We start from the raw sequence: 20,872 nt of genomic DNA, 5'->3' as shown, positions 1-20,872 counted from the left end.
TATTAACTTTTATAACTATTAGTAGTAGTAGCGAAAGTAGTTCTTTAAATATAAAAGTAGGAATATAAAATAAAAACAGCGCAAACAATTCCGGTAGTAGAAAAATGTTGCATAGATCAAAATAAAGTTGCACTTTGGTAGTCAAAAACTGATTATGGGTATTGATCTATTTTTGAGCCACACTAAATATCAATGAAAGCAAGATGTTAATATAATTCTAGAGCTCTTGAATTCAAAATTAAATGCATGTTTATTTTTAGCTTCTGTTTTTTATAAAATGTTCTTCCTTTTCAGGTAGTGAATGATTATATTGCAATGAGAATTTTTCCTCGATCGCTTGTGGTGTAATGAGCAATGATCAATCAAGACATTTAAAAAAAAATTAAGTTTTATGCAAAGAATTTTTGCTGAGCCTGATGTAATATATTAACAGTATTTTGACTTTCATTTACTTTTGAAAATACCATTAATGAAGTTTTATTGGTTAAACATTAGAACTTTTTTCCTGCCTTCCTTATATGCGTGCCAGTTCCATTTACACTAAGTGGGGCAAACATTATAATTTTTGTGTGCAATTATGTTTGCATTACGCACATTTTATTTTTAGAATAGTGAAAAAGATTGCCTTTCATCCTAAAGTATTAAGTTTTTATGTATATGTCTGTAGTTACATTAGTTCTCATTTCAGTATTTGCAATGTATTATGTAAAGCTTTTAATTTTCTACACTAAAACTATGCATCTTTCTCTAGGCTTATTATAATCAAATAATGATTACATTGAGAAAATTACTATATCAAGAAGTATACAATAAAAATAATTCAATTTTATTTCAACATCTTACTTGAATAAATGCATCATAAGGAATAAAATTAGTAAAAATAATTTTGAATAAGGTTTTGTTCAGATAATTTTTTGTAGTAGATATACTTCTTAATTCACAGAATTTGTACTTTTGAAGCACCGAGTAAGCTTAAATTTGTATATAAAGACATTGGAACATTCCATCATCCCCCTAGAAATTTTATACTCTGTATATGTTATTCCTTTGTTTAGAGATTTTTATATGTTATAAAAGGATGTTGTTAAAAACATTTTATATAAACAGCTGAAGCATTTTCATAAATTATATTGCATGTAATTTCAATAATTTTTATTGTGGGATCTTTTTATGTTTACAAAATGCATTCCTTTACTTGAATTTACAAAATATTTTAAAATATAAAAGTAAAACTTTCCATTCCAAAATAATTTTAGCTTTTTATGAATATAATTAGAATTTAAATTAATTTTTTTAATCTGTTGGAATGTATGCCTTTGTGATTCTGTTTAAAATTTGAATTATTACTATCCTAAAATTTATTGGATTGCCATGCTGCTTAATCTTATAAATACTAACTTCTGTAAAAAACAGAAAATTTCATGAAAATTAATATTATGTTTCATTAGTTTAATTACAGGACACTGAAATGTATAATTCAGTTTCATTTACTAGGTTAAAGATAAACATCCATTACAATCCAGATAAAAATAAGAAATGACAAGTAACACTTGTCATGATGTTTCATGACATTTATTTATTTCATGACAAGTGTCAAACCATAGTTGCATTCTAAATTGTAATATAGTTATTCTAGCAGGAGAAAAAAAATGTAATCTTTCTGTTTAAATATATTGCTATTTCTTTTTGTAATGATAAAGCAACATATACAATAACAGCTCACTTATCGAAGACAGAGCAGTTTTAGAATACCACACTCAAGTTTCTTTTCGTAGAAATAAAAAATGACTCATTTTACACATGTGAGCTTCAACTTACTCTTTTAATACATTCAGAATAAAGCTAAAAGTTCTATTTTAACTGCAATGTTTATTTCAAAAATACAATATATTTTAATGGCAAGATTTTTTCCTTAACTTTAATTGATGTCAAAAATTCAGTTGGGATGTACTGCAAAATTTTTATAATTTATCTTCATTTTTTTAAATAGCTTATTTATTTTCAGAGAATGTTTATGATAAAACAAATTTTAACTAACATAAACCATAAATTTAAGTACTTAGCAATCATTTTGTGAGAAAATACTTTACAACCTAATAGTTTTGCTCATAAATACACTGTTATTATTTGTGAAATACATTTATTTTAGTACAGTGAGAATTTTTTTATGTTGATTTAAAATAAATTACAAATGATTGATTTGTAGGCTTTGATTCATTCAATGTATTTAACTATTTTGGTTAAAACTCGGGTTTGTAGAAACCTATGAGGGAGACATTTGAATTCCCTCCCTTCCCAAATGGGATAATTAATTTCTGTAACTTCTGCAAAATAAAATAAAATTTCAGTTTTTGACCTATGAATCTGACAGGTCAAGGCTTTTAGTATAGAATATTATATCTTTAATATTTTAAACTGTAAAAAGTAATAATTATAAATAACCAAGACTATAAACCTTTAAAAAAAAAAAAAAAAAAAAAAAAAAAAAAAAAAAAAAAAGCAAGCTTGTATTTACTATAGTTTACACAGTAGCTGGAGCTTTGTATTTTTATAAATAAATTCAACATCGCAAGTGCTATTAAAATGCTTTGACAATGGTTATAGAACCTTATGATATATAGATGGTACTTCATAAAATGTTTATTGTATGAGCATCTTTTATCTAATAATCTAAGAGGGTTTGATTTAAATATAATGTCAGTGTGTTTTTTAAAATTGATCTGAAAGCTTTTTTGTCACATTTTTGTATTAAATATATGAAAAAAATATTTTAAAAATGTGCCAAAATGCATGTTTTATGTAATTATTAATTACCTGTTGTAAACAATGGGCATTTACTGTTAAGTTTGTTTTTTGCTAGTTTGAAAATGTTCTTTTTTCATTTATAGAAAATTTAATGTGTTTGATGTGTAGTGTATTTCTATACTTTTTAAAGTAAAAAAAAAAAGGACTGTATGATCAAAATTTTTTTTCTTTTTGTCGAATGGAGTATTTGTGTTTTTAAACTTGTGATACCAGATACTTAGAACAGTGCTTCTTTATATTCAATGTAATATATTCATAGATAAGAAATTTACAACAGATTTTGTATTTTTCAGTCTATTTTTTGAGTAAAAATAGCTTTAAGTGTTATTGCATTTAATATATTGGAGATGTACTGTTCTAGATTATCATTGTATTTCCACTAATGATCTAGCTAATTCTTGTACTAATGGGACCATTTACATGTTTTTCAATTCTTTCTATTGTTATGAATGCCTATCAGTTATAAATTATACAAAATCCATAAACCATTAAAGGCTTTGTAAAATAAATATGGATCTGTTATGCAAATGATTCTTTGACATCAATTAATTCCTACAAGGGAAGCCTTTAAACTTCTTGGCATAAAAAATTACATTATACTTATTGCATTGTAAGTAGCATTATTTAAAATTATCAAAAACATGCAAATCTCAATATTAATATTTACTGTAATATAGTTTAATTCCGTTTTAAAAAATTGAAATATTTTTAAGCAGTACTGCTTTCAACAGATAAATTTTAAAAAATATTTCATAGTAAATTTTTTTGCAGTTAGAATTAGTCTTCTATTAAGCAAAATAGTCTTTTGTAATCTTTTCTTCTCTTACTAGACAGATTGTATTTTAGTGCTCCTTTACCCATAGCATCAGTCAGCATATTTAAAACCCAGTAAAATGTAAATTTTTATTCATTACCTTCATATCTTGAAAATTATTCCCTTCCTTTTAGTTTAGGAATAATCATAGTTGAGTTTCTCATATGTAATACTGCAAACAAACTTTCAAACTAAGCCATTAATAAATTTTGATATAAATTAATTTTATGTAGTGGAATACCTCACAGTTAATCTATGTTTCGTGCATCAGATGAATATATGCCTACAAATAGCATTTAAAGACTGTCTTTGTATTATTACAAACTGGGTAAACTTTTTAAGTAGGGTTTTCAATATAATCTACACTCTTACCTATAAAACGTATAATTAAAAATCTACTAATATTCTACAGAAATATGATTAACCTGTTACGGACTGCTTAGTCTTCATGAGAACCATTGTAAAAATATTCATTTATTATTTTAAGTTTTTAAATAAAATATGTGAAAACCACAAACCCTAGTGATACAGTGTAGCTTTCCTAATAAAACCTGAAAACTCCAAGAAAATTTATGCTTTTTCCCAGCGCACCCCAAGAGGTATTTGGTAAAACCTTCAGAATATTTAATTTTTTAAGGCACTTCCTCAGGTTTAATACCCGAGACAAGAAACTAAGAAGAGCTCTGGTTCTGGGTGTAGGTTTCTTTTTCGGCAAAAACGTACATGTATTGTCTTTTAATTTGAGAACTTGAATCCATTTCTATTGGCCTATTTAGCAATTTTGTTTAAACAAACCTGTTAGTTGTCTCTGAATACAATGATGCCCGAGCCTTGACAACTAATCTGATGATCATCAGCATATAATGTGCCAAGAACTGGTTTTGGAAGTTCATTAAGAATAGAATTCATTTTTAAATTAAAGAGTGACACAAAATGCACCGTTGGGGCACAACTTCCTCTTAGATAAACCCATTTGACAGCAGAGTCGATCTGCATTTGGAAACTACTTCCATTAAAAAATTCTGCATGAAAACTGGTAACCATCCACGTAATCCAATGTCGTAAATCACAAAGTATTCCATATCTCCAAGTTCTGTCATATGCTTTTTCCATATCAAAGAAGATGGACACCAAGTTTCTTTTCACAAAAGCATTTTGTACAGCCATTTCAAGGGTCACAATATTATCTATACTTGATCTTCCTTTTCAGAAACCATTCTGATATAGTGATTATAGATAATTTTCTCCTAAGTAGTGGACTAAGTGGTAGTTTACTATGTTTTCAAGAACTTTTCTGCTGGTCAGAGCAATGGGATGATAGTTAGTGGGATTCTTAGGATCTAGCCCTGGCTTTGTTATAAGAATTACTCTAGCTCTTCACCATGCATCTGAGAAAACCTGTTTCCCGTATCTTCTATTATATAGTACAAGGAGGGCTGCTAATGATTTTTTAAGAAGGGAGATGTTTTACCATCTCATAGCTTATGCCATCAGGACTTGGACTTGTTTTGCCAGTTTTGAACACCACCTCAATTCAAGCATCGTAAAATACGTATTATAAATTTCTAGGTTGGAAGAGTTAAATGCAGTTCCTTTATTTTCTGTAAGGATAGAAAGAGACTTATAGGATAGAAATTATGTGGAATAATTACTACTACTTGATACACTAGCAAAAGATTTTCCATAAGTATTCACGATTTCTTCGCTACAAATTATCACTCGGCCATCAATCAGTACAGTACACCAGACTCGTCGGGACTTCAGCGATTCCGGATTAGGGGTTTCTCCGGATTATAGATCATCAATTTAAATCTGGCAAGATGGCATGCAGAAATACCATTAAAAATATGAAACCATAATTTATGAAATAAAGAGCAATTATGATCTAAAGGGTATCAAAATTTTAAAAAAAGAATACTTATTTGTTTACTTTATTAAACATTTCTTTCAATGTAAGCTGTTTAAGTTGCTTCGTTTTTTGTGCTAATACTTTCTCTTTAATTCTATAAACAGACAGAATTTTCTTGTTCAGTTACGAAGTTTCACTGTTCATTCAAGTCCTATAATTGCTGTGTCGAGAATACCGACTAACTTGTCAATCGAAATTTTTTAGTTTTCAATAACCTCTGTGTCACTTTCTTCACTATCGGAAGCGGTATTTTCTGGATCTAGAACCATACTACAGATTTCATTGTCCGTTGATTGATGATTGGGGCATTGTCCTTGCAACGAAAAACTTCTGTTATATCATATCTTCATTTATTACCGCTTCTCCACATTTCTTTACAAAATCCAATAACTGGAAAATTTCACCTTTGGCTTGGAATGCCCGAAAACCATCAAATTTGCGGCTATCATCTTCATCGCCCTCACCATGAATATGGTAGCTTAACCATAAATTATGTCAAGCACTTTTTAATGTATCTGGAGACACATCTTTTCAATGCACATGCGTAAACGCATTACGCGTATGGGTAAAGCATACAAAAAAAAGTTTGTGGCTTTGAGGTCTGGATTATAGATCATTCCAGATTACAGACTTTGTTCTGTATTAGGAAATGTAGATTTAATTTGTTCAGATTATATTTAGAAAAACAGTCCTAATGAACTGATTTAATTTTCACTTTAAATAATCTTTACACAGTTATGTAATTATGACGCCCAAAATTTTAAATATACTTTTTATATTTCATTAATATCCATTTTAATGTTTACATAGATACCTGAAACTATTTTAAATAGTATACTTTTTATATTTCATTAATATTCTTTAATTTCGTATTACTAATTATAAAAAATGTTCTCAATGTAATCATGAAGAAATGCATTTATCATGAACGAAGATCTTTAAATTATACAATTTATTATCTGTTTCTAACTCTGATAATGATAAGTTACAAACATTAACTTTAGAGTTCTCAACAGAAATTTAAAGTTTTGCATAATTTGATTACTATTTTATTAAAACAATTTATTAAGATATCATAGATGGAAACAGCTTCATTTTTTTAAGTTATAATTTTTTAACATTTATAATTATACATTTCCTTTTAACAAAACAACTTTTAACAAAAATTTATATTTTGTGCCAAATTTCTGTTTACAATAAAACAGATTTCACTTATTTACCTGAAATTTTGAAATTACAAAAAGGAAACCACTTATTCTACCTGAGACAATTTTTAGTATTTTATCATTCAATATTTTAATTAAAATACTGAACACAGTTCTTTAACTAATGGATTAAATAGATGTTATTTAGATTTTATATTCACAAAATATATTCAATATCTCGTAAGGAAATAAATAATTATTTTATTCAGTAAACATATAAATGAAACAAGAAAAAACAAGCAAAAAATCAGATTTATATTTTATTCTCCCAAATACTGAGTGATGCTTTAATATCAACTAATGTTATGGCATGTCATGATAACATCAAAGGCAATTTATGCAGCTATAAAAATTCAGTATCATTATAAATTAGAAGCTAATTTTTGAATTATTAAAGCAGATAAAATTTGAAAATGTCAAAATAATTTAACTGGGAGGGAAAACAATATTTAAAATTATACAGAACTTTAATGAATTAAACTGTAAACAGAAAAATATAAGTTTTTGTACAGATAAAATAATTCTATTTAAGCTTCACTCATAATGACTGATATTTTATGCAGCTGCAACCAGTGCAGAGCTCAATGTGTACGAGGGGTTTAAAACAGATAACATACTGCTTATTCAATCATTTTATAAAAAAATACACAGCACAAAATGTGAGAACCACAGCTATGTTATAACAATGTTTGATGAGAAATTTGACTACTCCACAAACAAAAATTAAAAACTTCACAGCATAGCAATTTAAAATTTAGATTTCAGAAAACATTTAGAAACTACAAAAATCTTTTAATTTTTAAAATTTTAAATTGTTAAAGAAGGAACTCAGAACAGCAGATAACATTAAATGTCTCAACATTAATGTACATGATTTCACTTTTTTGACAAAGGCTGTTAATTTATTATGTTCAAAATCAAACTGATAATAAAATGCTACTCGATCTATAAAGACAAAACCAGCTAAAAATGTGAATCTGCAAAATATTTTACTTGCTGAATAAACATTCTTATAATTTGACCAAGATGGAAATGTGAATTGCAAGAAGTCTAAAATGTATAAACACATAACTATGTATACAAATGCTACACAGCCAGAGTACTTTTCAATACAGAAGCATGCAACCTTGGGACGCAATGTAACCTTTCATATTGCTTGTTTTGACTTGCAAATACAAGAATAATAATGTAATACAAAAGTATAACTGTACATGGGAAATTACACATGACGCCCTAACATAAAGCTACAGATTTTACAAGCCACTATGCACCATGAATATAATTATACATAAATATTATATCATAACTGTACTCTAAGGCTCAGCTAGAGTACTGCGCAAATACATTTCAATAATTTTTTCTAAATGTAAGGTTGCATGCACCCGTTTTTTTTTTTTTTTTTCCCCAAGTGAACAGGATTTTACTTTTTAAGTCCGAAATTGTACAATTTTATTTTGTTGTAAAGCTTGTATTACACAAAAATTATATGACCACAGACTTAGGAGAAAAGAAATTATAAAGGGTGCAGGCTTTCATGTTTTTTCATCTTTCCTTTTGGCCACAACAGTTAAGATAACTTTTAATAATAAACAAGTGCACATTATATGTATGTAGGCCGATTGATAAAGTTCCTATGCTTGACAACAAGGTTTCTTGCGCATGTCTGGACTGTCTGTAGGCGGAATGCTAATAGGCTTAATATTCTCACCACCAGGTGACGGATCATTGTCTGCATCATTTCGAATTTGCTTCTGGGATATTATACGATAGATTTCTAAAAAAGAAAAATTTAATTTATTGCAAAGAGTCACAAGCGAAATTTCAACAATTTTTCAGCAATTACATAATTTCATATTTAAAATTCATACCAGTTAAAATTTGTTGAAAAGCAGCTTCTACATTTGTTGTATCCAAAGCAGATGTTTCAATAAAAGACAAGTTGTTTTTCTCTGCAATAAAAATGAATAATAAGAAATACATATAAACTAAAATCTTATTTAGAAATACAATATAATCAAATCTAATGTTTTTTAGCTAACAGGGTGGCTATCACCTAATGTTGCAGCCTGCTTACATTGCTAAAAATGGAGATCAATCTGGCTATTTCTATGCATCTCTGTTGAAGCTCACAGTCATTCTTTGCCAAATTTGTAACTGATGCAATTTTTTTTTTTTTTCCCCCAAAGCAAATCACTATGTACATGGAATTACAATTTCATTTGCACCAAATACACAATGATGAGTTTTCACTTTAAAAAACACAGAATTTCACAAACTGACATTGCGCACATTAAGCATATACATTACTTTATATAGTATTAAGATTGCTACAATCTAGTTAATTTCATGGCAATATTCATGCTTGGTGGTAAGTGGGGGCATTAACAGAAAAGGGTCTCAATTATGCCAGTGAAAACATTCAACCTTAATTAAAATAAACAAACAGCTATAATGTTAAAAAATTAATAATTTCTGAAATGTTCAGCAAGATATTATCACAATTTCTTCAGCTTGAATGAAAACAGATCACTCAAAGTAATTTTTTAAAATTTTGTTTATGTACGCACTAATGTACACTATTCGAATCACGAATGTCGCTCGCTGCCTACGCATCTAACAACGTATCTAAATGCCACATCTAAATTTCTGCAAGCGGTGGTTCAGCTATAATTCTATGATCAAACACTCAATCTAGTTTTAAAAGGATTTATTAAAATATTAAAATTAATCTCATCTAGAATCGAATCTAATGTTAAATCTCAGGAGCAGCGTTCTAGCTGCGTCATAACAAATCTGAAGTCAAGTTCTCACTGTTGCCATTCTGAGGCAGAGAAAAGTTTGCTTCTAATCAAACCGGAACATCGGCACAGTGAAAGTTTCTAGTCAAACCGGAACATCCCGGCCCCCGTTGGACGATTGTCCAACATCATTTGGAAATGGGAGTGGGCTGATATTGGAGACGGCTCGACGAAAAATTCCACCTGAAGTTCTGATGTCTACGACTCGTACTAGGCCATCTGAACCAGGAAAGGTTTCCTCGATGCGAGCTAGTGTCCACTTCATGGGTGACTTGTTTTTATCCTTTAACAATACTAGTTGTCCTGCCTTGAGATTGGATCTCTCACTTGATTCCATTTTGAGCGGTTCTGCAAATGATTAAGATATTCGACGCTCCAACGGTTCCAGAAATTAGCTCTTAAGTTTTTGAATTAAGGTCCATCTAGAAGACAAGGTCAAAAAATCTACAGAATCATTCGGTTCTGGTATCGACAAAAGTGGAGCTCCTATTAGGAAATGACCTGGAGTCAAAGGCTGAAGATCTGTTGGATCAGCCGAAATAGGTGATAGAGGTTGAGAGTTCAAGCAGGCTTCTATTTGTGTAATTAATGTATACAGCTCTTCAAAGTTCAATTGTCGTTTTCACGACCTTTGTCAAAATTCTCTTCATTGATTTTATATTAGCCTCCCATAATCCGCCAAAATGCGGGGAAGAAGGAGGAGTAAATCTCCATGTTATACCTTCTTCGGAACTAAAGCACTGAACAGGATCCGATCTACAAATTCTAAAGAGTTTGTCAAGAACATTCTTCGTTCCATTGAAGTTCGTAGCGTTATCACTCCAAACAATGGATGGTTTAGATCGTCTGGCAATAAACCTTCTAAAGCATGCTAGAAATGCTTCAGTAGACAAATCCGATACTACTTCTAGATGAATAGTCTAAATAAATAAATATCGCGATGTATGATTTTAGCGTAACTCTAGATCTTTTCAAATTAGGCTTGGCGATAACTGGACCTGCAAAGTCCAGTCCTATTTTTCCGAATGGTTTAGTTATTACAACTCTATCTCTAGGTAAGTCTCCCATCATTTGCTTTATGGTTTGGTTCCTTGTTCGAAAGCACATCATGCATTTAGTTATAACGCGTCTAACTCTATCTTGTCCGGAAGGTATCCAGTATAATCGTCTAACACGAGAAAGTGTTGTTTGAACGCCCGAATGAAGAGATTTTTTGTGATAATAATCTATGAGTAATTCAGTGAAATGATGTCTTTTGGGTAAAAGAAGTTGATGTTTGTGGTCTTCTGAAAGATTAGAGTAATGTAGTCTCCCACCAACTCGTAAAAGTTCATCTTCATCCAGAAATACATTTAAGGATAAAACCTTACTATTACTTGGAACTGATCGTTTCGACTGCAGGCACTTAATTTCAGATTGAAATTCAGAATGTTGTACACATTTGACTAGCACTTTTGTTGCATTCTGTAATTCAGAAGCACTCAAACTTTCTTTTTTTAATGGTGGATTGGTTTTACAGTTGTTCGCAAACCTTAAACACCATGCAGTAGTTCTAATCAATTTGCTGAATGACGAATACCTTTTAATGAATTCGTTCTCAATGAAATTTTCACCTGTGACTGTTGAGTTCACTACAGCTCCCCTTCAAAGTTCAAGCTCTTCATTATCTTTGAAATCTCTTACTGATTCTGCAAGTTTAGACCACGAATCGATGCTCTGTAATAGCCACTTAGGTCCATGCCACCACATATCACTATTTCGTAGTTCAGACAACGTTATTCCTTTTGTGGAATTTGTCTTTGTTCCTCTGGTCAGCATATCAGCCGGATTTTCATCTCCAAGGCAATAATTCCAGGTGATGTTTTCTCTCGTATTTCCATTACTCGATGTTGGATGAATGGCTTCCATTTATTTAAATCGCCCTTTATCCAATGTAACGTAACAGAAAAGTCTGACCAAAAATATACATTCATCTGGAGTCTTTTCTCTAACTGTTCTTTGACATTCGAGGCTAATCTTGCTCCGATGAGCGCTCTAATCTTGGAACGGACAGCTTCTTCAGTGGAGCTATTCTGGTTTTGGAAATGACAAACTACTTCCTATTTCACTGTCCATCGTGATGTATCGCAGGTATATCACAGCTCCATATGCCTTCTGACTTGTGTCGGTAAAACAATGCATTTGAATATCTCTCAATTCAGACTTGTTAGTCTTTCGGAAGTAATGTCGTGGAATGTTTACATTCTGAATCGCTGACAGTTCATTAATCCATTTTTCATTCTGTTGGTCCAATGGTAACGGATCATCCCAATCTACCCTAAATTGCCTAATTTCCTGCATTAGTATTTTTGCCCTAATAGTGAATGGACTTATAAATCCAATGGAATCGTAAAGCTTTTCAATGGTTTTAAGAACTTCTCTTTTTGTCATTAGATTTGTTTCCCCTTGAGCTTGATTAGTTAGATTTTGTGATTCTATCTTCAGAAGGTCTTCCTTGTAATTCCATTTATATCCCAATACCTTCTGTTCCAGAACTTTCTGGATTTCACCATTTTCGTATTCGTCAAAAACTTCCTGCAGATTCCCACAATTTGTTTCCATTTTCACATGTTGAAACCAGCAGCCTTCAAAATATATCTAATATCTTCATATATGAGTTTAGCTTCATTTTCGTCTTCATCCCCACCTATTAAATCGTCTACGTATAAACATTCGTTCAATAGTTTAACTGATTTCTGATTTGTTTCTTTAAAGGTATTTATGTGATGTTTGATAGTAGCGCCAAGCAAAAATGGGCTGGCTGTAGCTCCAAACAAAACGCGAGTCATCCTAAGCATTTTCGTGTTAGGTTTCCCATCCTTATCTGTAAGGTTATTTGCCCACAAAAATCTTATAGCATCCCTATCTTCAGGTGACAGAGAAATCTGAAGAAAGGCTTGTTCAATGTCGGCAGTAAATGCTATGCTATGTGTACGAAATTGTATTAATATCTCTAACAATGGTGGATTTAAATTAGGACCGGAATAGAGACAATCGTTTAAAGAGTATTCATTTTTCGAATGGCTGGCTGCATCAAATACAACTCTGACGGGTTTGTCAGGTCGAATAACTGGCTGGTGAGGCGTGTAATAAATTCTTCCTGTTTCTTCAGAACTTGGATCAATTTCCTCAGCTATACCCATTTTTAAATGCTGTTCTATAACTGAGTGATACTGCTGATAAAGCAGTGGATCATTTCTTAACCTTTTAACCAGTTTATGAAAGCGAACTTCTGCATTTACGTAATTCGTTTTGAATTCAGACGAATGTTCATTCCAAGGTAGGTTAACCTCATATCACATTTCTTTAAATTTGAAAGTTCTGTTAAAATTCTCTAAAATGTCATCTATTTTACCAATTTCCTTCCCTTGTTCAATTTCCAATGTTTCTAATTCCCAAAACTGCTTTAACTGTGTTGAGACCAATTTGTAGTCAACAATAATGTCCATGTTTAACAATTCACCGTTAGAATCAGTCCGGCCTTGAAGGCACCATCCAAATATTGTTTCGGAAGCTATAAGTTTATTTTTAAAACGTTTAAGTCTACCAGTTATTACTTCATGATAGTAATCTGCTCCGATCAAAACAGCAATATTTTTGTCACTGAATTCACAAGAATCAGCTAATTGTAATCCTATTATCTCTTTGTTAATTTTGGAAACTGGGATATCAGGGAAGGCTAAATTAATTGCACATATTTGGTTAGTTTCTAAAGCTTCAATTTCTATATTTAGGGATGGTTTACTTCTGTTTTCTAGTTTAACTTTCACAACATTGTAAGTTTGTTCTGTTGCCTGGTTAACCCCCAAAGGCAAATATGGACAAAGTCTCCTTTCGAATAACAGGTAAATTTATACTTCTCTGAAATGTCCCGAATTATAAAACTTCTCATCGATCCATTGTCTAATAGAATACGAACTGGTTCTAAATTATCCTTCTCAGAAAATGGACGTATCATCACAGTACACGTTTGTAGCAATGCACTGCGGAAAGTTTCGGTTTTTAATTGACTAATCTGAACATCTTCTTTACTGGATGGAATTGTCGGCACAACCTTGTTTTTCTCCGATTTGGTTTCGAGTTGGAAACAAATAGACCTATTGTGTTTTTTATTACATGTTTCACACATTTTTCTTTCCTTACACTGCTTAATTTTATGCTGAGATTTTAAACACAAAAAACATTGGGCTTGAGATTTTATAATATTTCTTTTCTCCTCCACGGTTTTAATTTCGCAGCGCTCCGAATCGTGTAGTTCGTCACAATATATGCATTTACTGCTAGCGACTGGAGCAACATATTCATATGTTTTAGGCGAACTTCTTTCAAACTGTTTACTGCGCTTGTTGTTTACATTATCATGAGCGGAGTGGAGATGATCGTTTGATTTATGCCTCCAGTTATGAATCATTTCCGCTCTGTGTTTTGTTTTTGTTTGTCTACTCTCATTTAACTGCGCAGCTCTTTCGTGGCTTTCTATTTCTTTACGAATAAATTCCATTAATTCGTTAACGTTCCATGTTTGATCACTGCTTCTACTGCGACTGTATTCTAATGTTATTTCTGATGGAATTAATTTTAACAATATTGGGCAAAGTAAACTACCGTAAGTTTCTGATACCACGTTTATTGACTTTAAGCATCTAATTTGAATTTCATACTGATCATATAAATTCCTAAGATTTTCTATATCCCTTACATTTCTAACAGGGGAAAGATTTAACAGTTTATTCACGTGAGCATTTATTACCAAATCTTTTCTCCCAAACCTGTTAATTAACAATTCTATAGCTGAATCGTAGTTCTCATTTGTAAGCGAGAGTCCGGAAACAGCATTATAAGCTACCCCACCTAGTAATAACTTTAAGTAACTGAACTTATTTACTTTCAATAATGAGTCATTGTTATGGATAGCTGCCTCGAATTGACTCCAAAATTCCTGCCAATTGCTAAAATCACCAAAAAATTTAACGATAGTCAATTTTGGAAGGCGAATAATTTTATTATTTTCAAGTTTGGAATCTACAACTGTTTCATTAGGATCTGAATTTTCGAGTTTGTGTAATTCCCTTAATTTTTTTCTTGCTATATGCCGGGAAGTCGGCTAATATTCGAAAATATGGATTTGTAAGTATGGATAGCACGGTGGATCAGTGCTAGAATGCTCGCCTGCCACGCGGGCGACCCGGGTTCGATACCCGGCTGATGCACCAAAAAAATGTTTTTGTCCGCACTAATGTACACTATTCGAATCACGAATGTCGCTGCCTACGCATCTAACTATCTAACAACGTATCTAAATGCCACATCGAAATTTCTGCAAGCAGTGGTTCAGCTGTAATTCTATGATCAAACACTCAATCTAGTTTTAAAAGGATTTATTAAAATACTAAAATTAATATAATCTAGAATCGAATCTAATGTTACATCTCAGGAGCAGCGTTCTAGCTGCGTCATAACAAATATAAAGTCAAGTTCTCACTGTTGCCATTCTGAGGCAGAGAAAAGTTTGTTTCTAATCAAACCGGAACATCGGCATAGTGAAAGTTTCTGGTCAAACTGGAACAAATTTAAAACATTAAACTGCTTAATAGTGCTAATTTGAAAAATAAATGCAATTTATGTTAAACGTATGTATCACTTAATTGAAAGCATTTAAAAATATTTTATATATTTTCCATTCGGTGAAACAGTAAATATATATGCATATAGTATGTTTCAATACTGCAGCATTAATTTTAATTAAATTTCAGTGAAAATGGTATAAAATATACAATACTTTCAGACAGTCAAAAAAAACTCCCAAAAATTTTGTAAAAAAGGCAATTCAGTTTAAATTATGAAATTTTTATCAACAAATGGCTTGAAATGCTTCTTTCAAATACAAATAAAATAAACATGAAAATTTAAGCATCAATATAATAATATTAGATTTATAACGAAAACAAATATCTAGAATCCGTCTGTCTTTCAAACATTTAACATCAATAATTTCTGCTTAGTTGTTCTTTTATGAATAATCTGAATTTTATTAGTTCTGTAAATATTTTTTTACATACACAATCAATTATTTAAAGGCATTATCTTATTTTTCTGCATTACTATACTTTTCTCTGCACTACTTTATATTTCTTCTTTACTGTGAATTACTACAGAAGAACTTTGCATATGGATTTAGAGGTATTGCTCAGTCGCACTATTGTACTAGGGCAACATCCATCACAGAGCACAAAGCACCCTGTCTCAGGAACCATCCCAGCAAGGAATCCACCACAAAATGTGTAACTTTCTCACCTTTTGCCTATTGGGCAGTTTCAGTTGCACTGTATGTTTCTTTATATACTATTATAATTATTTCATTTTGAAATAAAAATTGGTATTTTGATAATGCTTTGGTGTGTATTTATATTCCATTGTTCATAGGTACCTTTTTTTATTCGTTTCACAGAGGATCTTATCGCATGCATGTATAAATATTTCATTTCATTAGTTTAGGCATATTTCTGATGTTTCACTTTCGGATCACTTTCACTTTTGGCTGTTGTGATCATGCTTTTCAGTCTTTTTGTGCGTGATTCTTTTCAGTCTTTGTGTGTGATTGATCAATTTTTCACTATTTTTAAATGGCTATGGGCATAATCTCAATATCTGAATTACTTTTAAACAGACATAAAAGTTATTTAACTACTGAATATTCCAATTGTTGTACATAGCACAATTTACGAGTTTTGACATAGCATGAGCACTGTGTAAACCAATACTTAATTTGCTACATTCATTTGTAACTTCTTATACATCAAATTCCAATGATTTCATTTTTTTTTTTTCAAAATAGCCTATTATTCATAACAAAGCATTAATAAACCTACACAAACAAGGCATTAATAAACCTACACAATCGAACCTCATTCTAGCAAACCAAAAATTTGGTCTGTTATATCTGGTGGTGAGCTACATTCGAACTGATAAAGGGGGGAAATGGATCATTTCACAAAATATTGAAAAATTGATCAATCGCACACAAAAAGACTGTGTGCGATTGTATGATCACAACATCCAAAAGTGAATTTAGTGATCCGAAAGTGAAACATTCATTGCAACATCTAAAAGTGAACTCAAATTTTTAAAAATCATATTGAGTGTTCACTGCAACTGTTGCACACAATTACTTTTTTTTTTTTTTTTTTTTTTCTTGTCAGTTTCATCATTTTACGTAAAAAATTTTAGTTTGGTTCCATTCCTCCAACTACACATTCCCATCTAACATGCATTTATAACTAGGCATAAACATCAGCCTTGAACAGAGTGCTATTTCACAGCTCAATCTAAGATCTCAAAAGAAATCAAAGAACCTATTCAAGCTATTTGGCTCAGCATATAACACACTAGGATCTCTAAAGGTATTTTATTTCAAGTCCTGATTTTTAAGCATTTAAGCACTGCACCTGCCCCGATAGCCTTTTGTTTAAAACAGAGAAGGGTGCAGATAAAGATGAAAGGACAGTAACTTAAAAAGCATGAATTTAAGAGGTATAAAATGTAGTTGGGAAAACTGCAGAAATTCTGGAGAAAAGTCTACACTTCAAAATATATATAGTTATCCATCATTCCAATTTTTATACATTTGGAAAGTGGCTATAACCAATAAAGTCAAAAAAACTGGATAACAAAAGTTTTTTGGGGGGAAAGGGGAATTATATCCAGGGGTTCATTATAAGCCAGTAGTGGGGTTTAACTTCATTATTTATTTCACAGAATAGAATACGTGCCCAGGTGGTATAGTAGTTAGGGAAGCTGAATACGATGCCAAAAGGGCCCGAGTTTGAATCCCAGAGAAGGCATAGTTGTAACAGTCCCTTCATAAGGGCAATGATGGCCTACTTATTAGGTGCCTCCATAATAACGTGACCTCTGCTTCTGGCCTTAGTAGTAGCCAACGTCTATGATGACATGTGGCCGACATTGGAAGGGGGATAATAGAATACGTACAAGACAGAAATAACAATGCAATTGTTCAAGTAACACAGTTTCAATATTCTAGCGCATGAAGACTGAGATCACTACAAATATATTAAAACTATATTTTCGAAGTTATAGCAAGGGAAGAAAATACATCAAAAATGAAAAAATCATTTACACAGAACTAAAGGAACATGACATATATTTATATTATAAAATTTTTAAGACACTACTATGCCAAGAATAACACTTTTTTTCCCTTAGCTCACTGCTAATGTGTAAATTAATTCCTCTCATTTTTTTGACTGAATCAAAGGCAAAGATAAAATTTCAAACTTTTCCATTTTGAACTCTAGAACATTTCTCTAAATGCACTGTACAGTCAGTATTTTCTTGTAAAATTTTTGCTTCTCCAGACTTTTCTTAAGAGGTTGATTCTGGCAATTAGAAATTTTTGGCTAAAAACTATATGCAAAACAAGCTTTATTAATAGTGATTTTAATAAAGATTAAAATGCAAGTTCTAATCACCTTTCTAAAATCATTTAATATTTTTTTTAAAAAAAGAGAATTTTTTATACATTGCAATCATTATCTGCATATTCTTCAATAAGCAGCATAACAAATGACTGGGGAAGCGGTAAATGCTACTATTGAATGCATTCCCAAGATATTAGTCACAAAGGTTAGGACATTCCTGTAAATCTTATTCCACATATGTTACATGCTTTGTAAACACAGACTATCTCTTTACTTGCTAACATAATTTTAATTATTTATCCCATTTAATTGTTAGTTATAAGTTTGAATAATCCCATACATACCCCTCGACAATCATTTATTGTAATGGCTCGGATCTGCACCTCGACAGTGTCAGTACCACGAGATAAAAACACTGAGCCTGGCATTTCCAGAATCCAAGAGAAGATTGCTTCTTATGGATAGACACAGGGGGATAGGCGAAGACGCATGCCAATACCCCACCTGCTAGTTGGTTTACCAGAAGGTGATAAAGCCTTTGGTGAGGAGAGAGGTAACAACTCTGCACTCTCAAGCGATAGCTGGATCACAGGTACAGTCCTAGGCAGTTTAGTACTGGTGGCAGCTATTAGACAACCAGTCAGATTTTTAGACATATATCCCTGTGGTCTTTGGTAGCTGGAAGACAGTCGAGTAGTTCAGTGGCAGGATTTAGGAAAGCTTTAAAAGAAGGCCGCTGATGTGAGTATTGGGAGCTGGGTCTCCGCAAATGAGACTAATTACCATCTCCAAGGTTGGTTTTGACTGGATTGCCACCCCATGCGCAATATCAGGGCTATTCAGTTGGGACTCAGTCCATGTAGTGACTAAGTCGGAACACATGTAACATTATTATTAATCTTGCACATATACTACCCTACGTTCTTCTTAGTTACACTCATTTTAACAAAAGCTCTTTTATAAAGTTTATCTTTAAGACTGATAAATTAGAAACACATAATCATCATAAATTAAAAAATAATGACCTGCAAAGGCTCTAGCTTCATCTGTAGGAACAGCACGTAAATGTCGTAAATCACTTTTATTCCCTACTAACATAATCACAATATTCTGATCAGCATGATCTTGGAGTTCTTTCAGCCAGCGTTCCACATTTTCATAAGTCAGATGTTTTGCTATGTCATAAACCAACAAAGCACCTACTGCTCCTCTGTAATAGCTATAATAAATGTTTTTTCATATATCAGAATGATTTAAATTTACATTTTTCGAAAAACAAAAATATTTCAATAAGTGCAATATTTGGTTAAAAAGCAATGCAAATTTTACATCTCGTTCATTTATACTGTCATTTATACAACTCTAACAATTAAAAAATTTAAAATAAAAATCTTTTAAAAAATAATGATAAAAATGTGACTTTTAATTCTTAATTTAATTTTAATTGGATCACTAAGGTACTGTGTTAACCACAAAAACAGCTGGAGTTATTCAAGTTGTGTTTAGTTATTAGACTTTAATCACTCATACAGGTGATAATTAAATTCAGGGAAGCAGGTAATTAGATTGTAACTCCAAGAAGAGATGGATTAAGCAAGGACTACATCTGTTGACATTGCTACCTGAAGGTGATTGTTACGAATTTATTGATTGGGGGGAGGGAAGATGCTGCTCCCTATTAGGATCAGATTTATAATAATGCACATTTTTAACTGTACCAGTTGAATATTGAAAGGGCTGGAAATCATATTAATGTTAAGTAAATATAATAACTTTTACAAAAATTTATTAACTTGGGGGGAATAAGTACTACCATTAATAAAGAAAAACAGAAAAAAAAAATCTGAACTGTAATGACTGAAAATGAGAATTAAAAACTACTGTTCACTATACATGGATACATTAAAATTCAACGATTACACGGAAATTTGCATACAAAGTGATATTGCAGTCAGAGCTTTTAAATACTCTCAACTACAGATTCAAAGGAAGTCTAAATTAAAAAAATTTAGGACTTTTCAAAGCAGAAAAATAAATACTTATAGCCTTAAGTATTGACCCAAATGGTTTATACCAAAACTCAAGACAGAACTTCATTACTGGATAAAAATAAAAACATATATTTTTATTTTAAATTTTTACTACATATTTTGTTCCTAAATTTAAAATGAAACTTTCTGAACAGTTATTTTTACATATCTTTCACAGATTTATTTAGTAAACAGAAATTTTCATCATAATACAGAATATACAGATACTTTTAAATGCTTCTGAAAATATGAAATGTTAAATATACTAGTTGTTTCAACCAGTATATTTTTACCATTTTGATCTAGTGACACATTTGGAAATGATAATGAATTGGGGATCTTAAAAATCGTCTAATAAGTGCAAACATCTTTTAGTTTACAAATCCATCTCAGTTACCATAAAGCATTGTGTTTCAGTTTTAAATACATGCAAAAGCTAAATAACCCAATTTACATAAAAATAATCTGTAAAAAACACTTCAGTGTATATCCTTAAATATACAAAATATTATGTTATAAAGCAGATTATGTTCCAAATAATGGATCTTGATTATAAAAAAAGCAGGTGAAAGGCTGAACTGTCTAAGAGAATACATATACATTAACTTAATAAAAATCCCTTTTCAATAAAGATTTCATCTTATAAAATATAAAAATTAATCTTAATAATGCATAGTTACATCTTCATAAAGCTACAATAATTATTTTGGTACAAGACATATTAATTATTAATTTTAATAAAAGAACACTCATTTCTACAAATCTAGTCTTCTTTTACCATAAGCAAACCTGATACTCAACAGGATAATTTTTCTCATGATAAAGATTAATATT

At 31.0% G+C, this 20,872-nt stretch overlaps 2 protein-coding genes across 2 annotated transcripts in view; one reads left to right on the top strand and one right to left on the bottom strand.

The window, feature by feature from the left end:
- Positions 1 to 3,333, top strand: part of LOC118186845 (uncharacterized) — a 68,757-nt gene extending 65,424 nt beyond the window's left edge. Inside the window, exon 13 of the mRNA XM_035357009.2 lies at positions 295 to 3,333. Coding sequence (XP_035212900.1) covers positions 295 to 348 — 54 coding nt within the window. The 3' untranslated portion in view covers positions 349 to 3,333. The remainder of the gene's footprint in view (positions 1 to 294) is intronic.
- A 3,578-nt stretch (positions 3,334 to 6,911) lies between these two features.
- Rab11 (RAS oncogene family member Rab11) overlaps positions 6,912 to 20,872 on the bottom strand; it is a 31,072-nt gene continuing 17,111 nt past the window's right edge. Inside the window, exons 3-5 of the mRNA XM_035357000.2 lie at positions 19,034 to 19,227; positions 8,602 to 8,682; positions 6,912 to 8,507 (exon numbers count right to left, since the gene is read on the bottom strand). Of these exons, the coding sequence (XP_035212891.1) occupies positions 8,365 to 8,507; positions 8,602 to 8,682; positions 19,034 to 19,227 (418 nt within the window). The 3' untranslated portion in view covers positions 6,912 to 8,364. The remainder of the gene's footprint in view (positions 8,508 to 8,601; positions 8,683 to 19,033; positions 19,228 to 20,872) is intronic.

Source organism: Stegodyphus dumicola, chromosome 4 (assembly GCF_044657685.1).
Source record: "Stegodyphus dumicola isolate Sdum_Otavi_A_Nest chromosome 4, ASM4465768v1".
In the NCBI taxonomy this organism is placed as follows: domain Eukaryota; kingdom Metazoa; phylum Arthropoda; class Arachnida; order Araneae; family Eresidae; genus Stegodyphus; species Stegodyphus dumicola.
The sequence above is the reverse complement of the archived record's forward strand: the minus strand, read 5'-3'. Positions and strand labels throughout refer to the sequence as shown.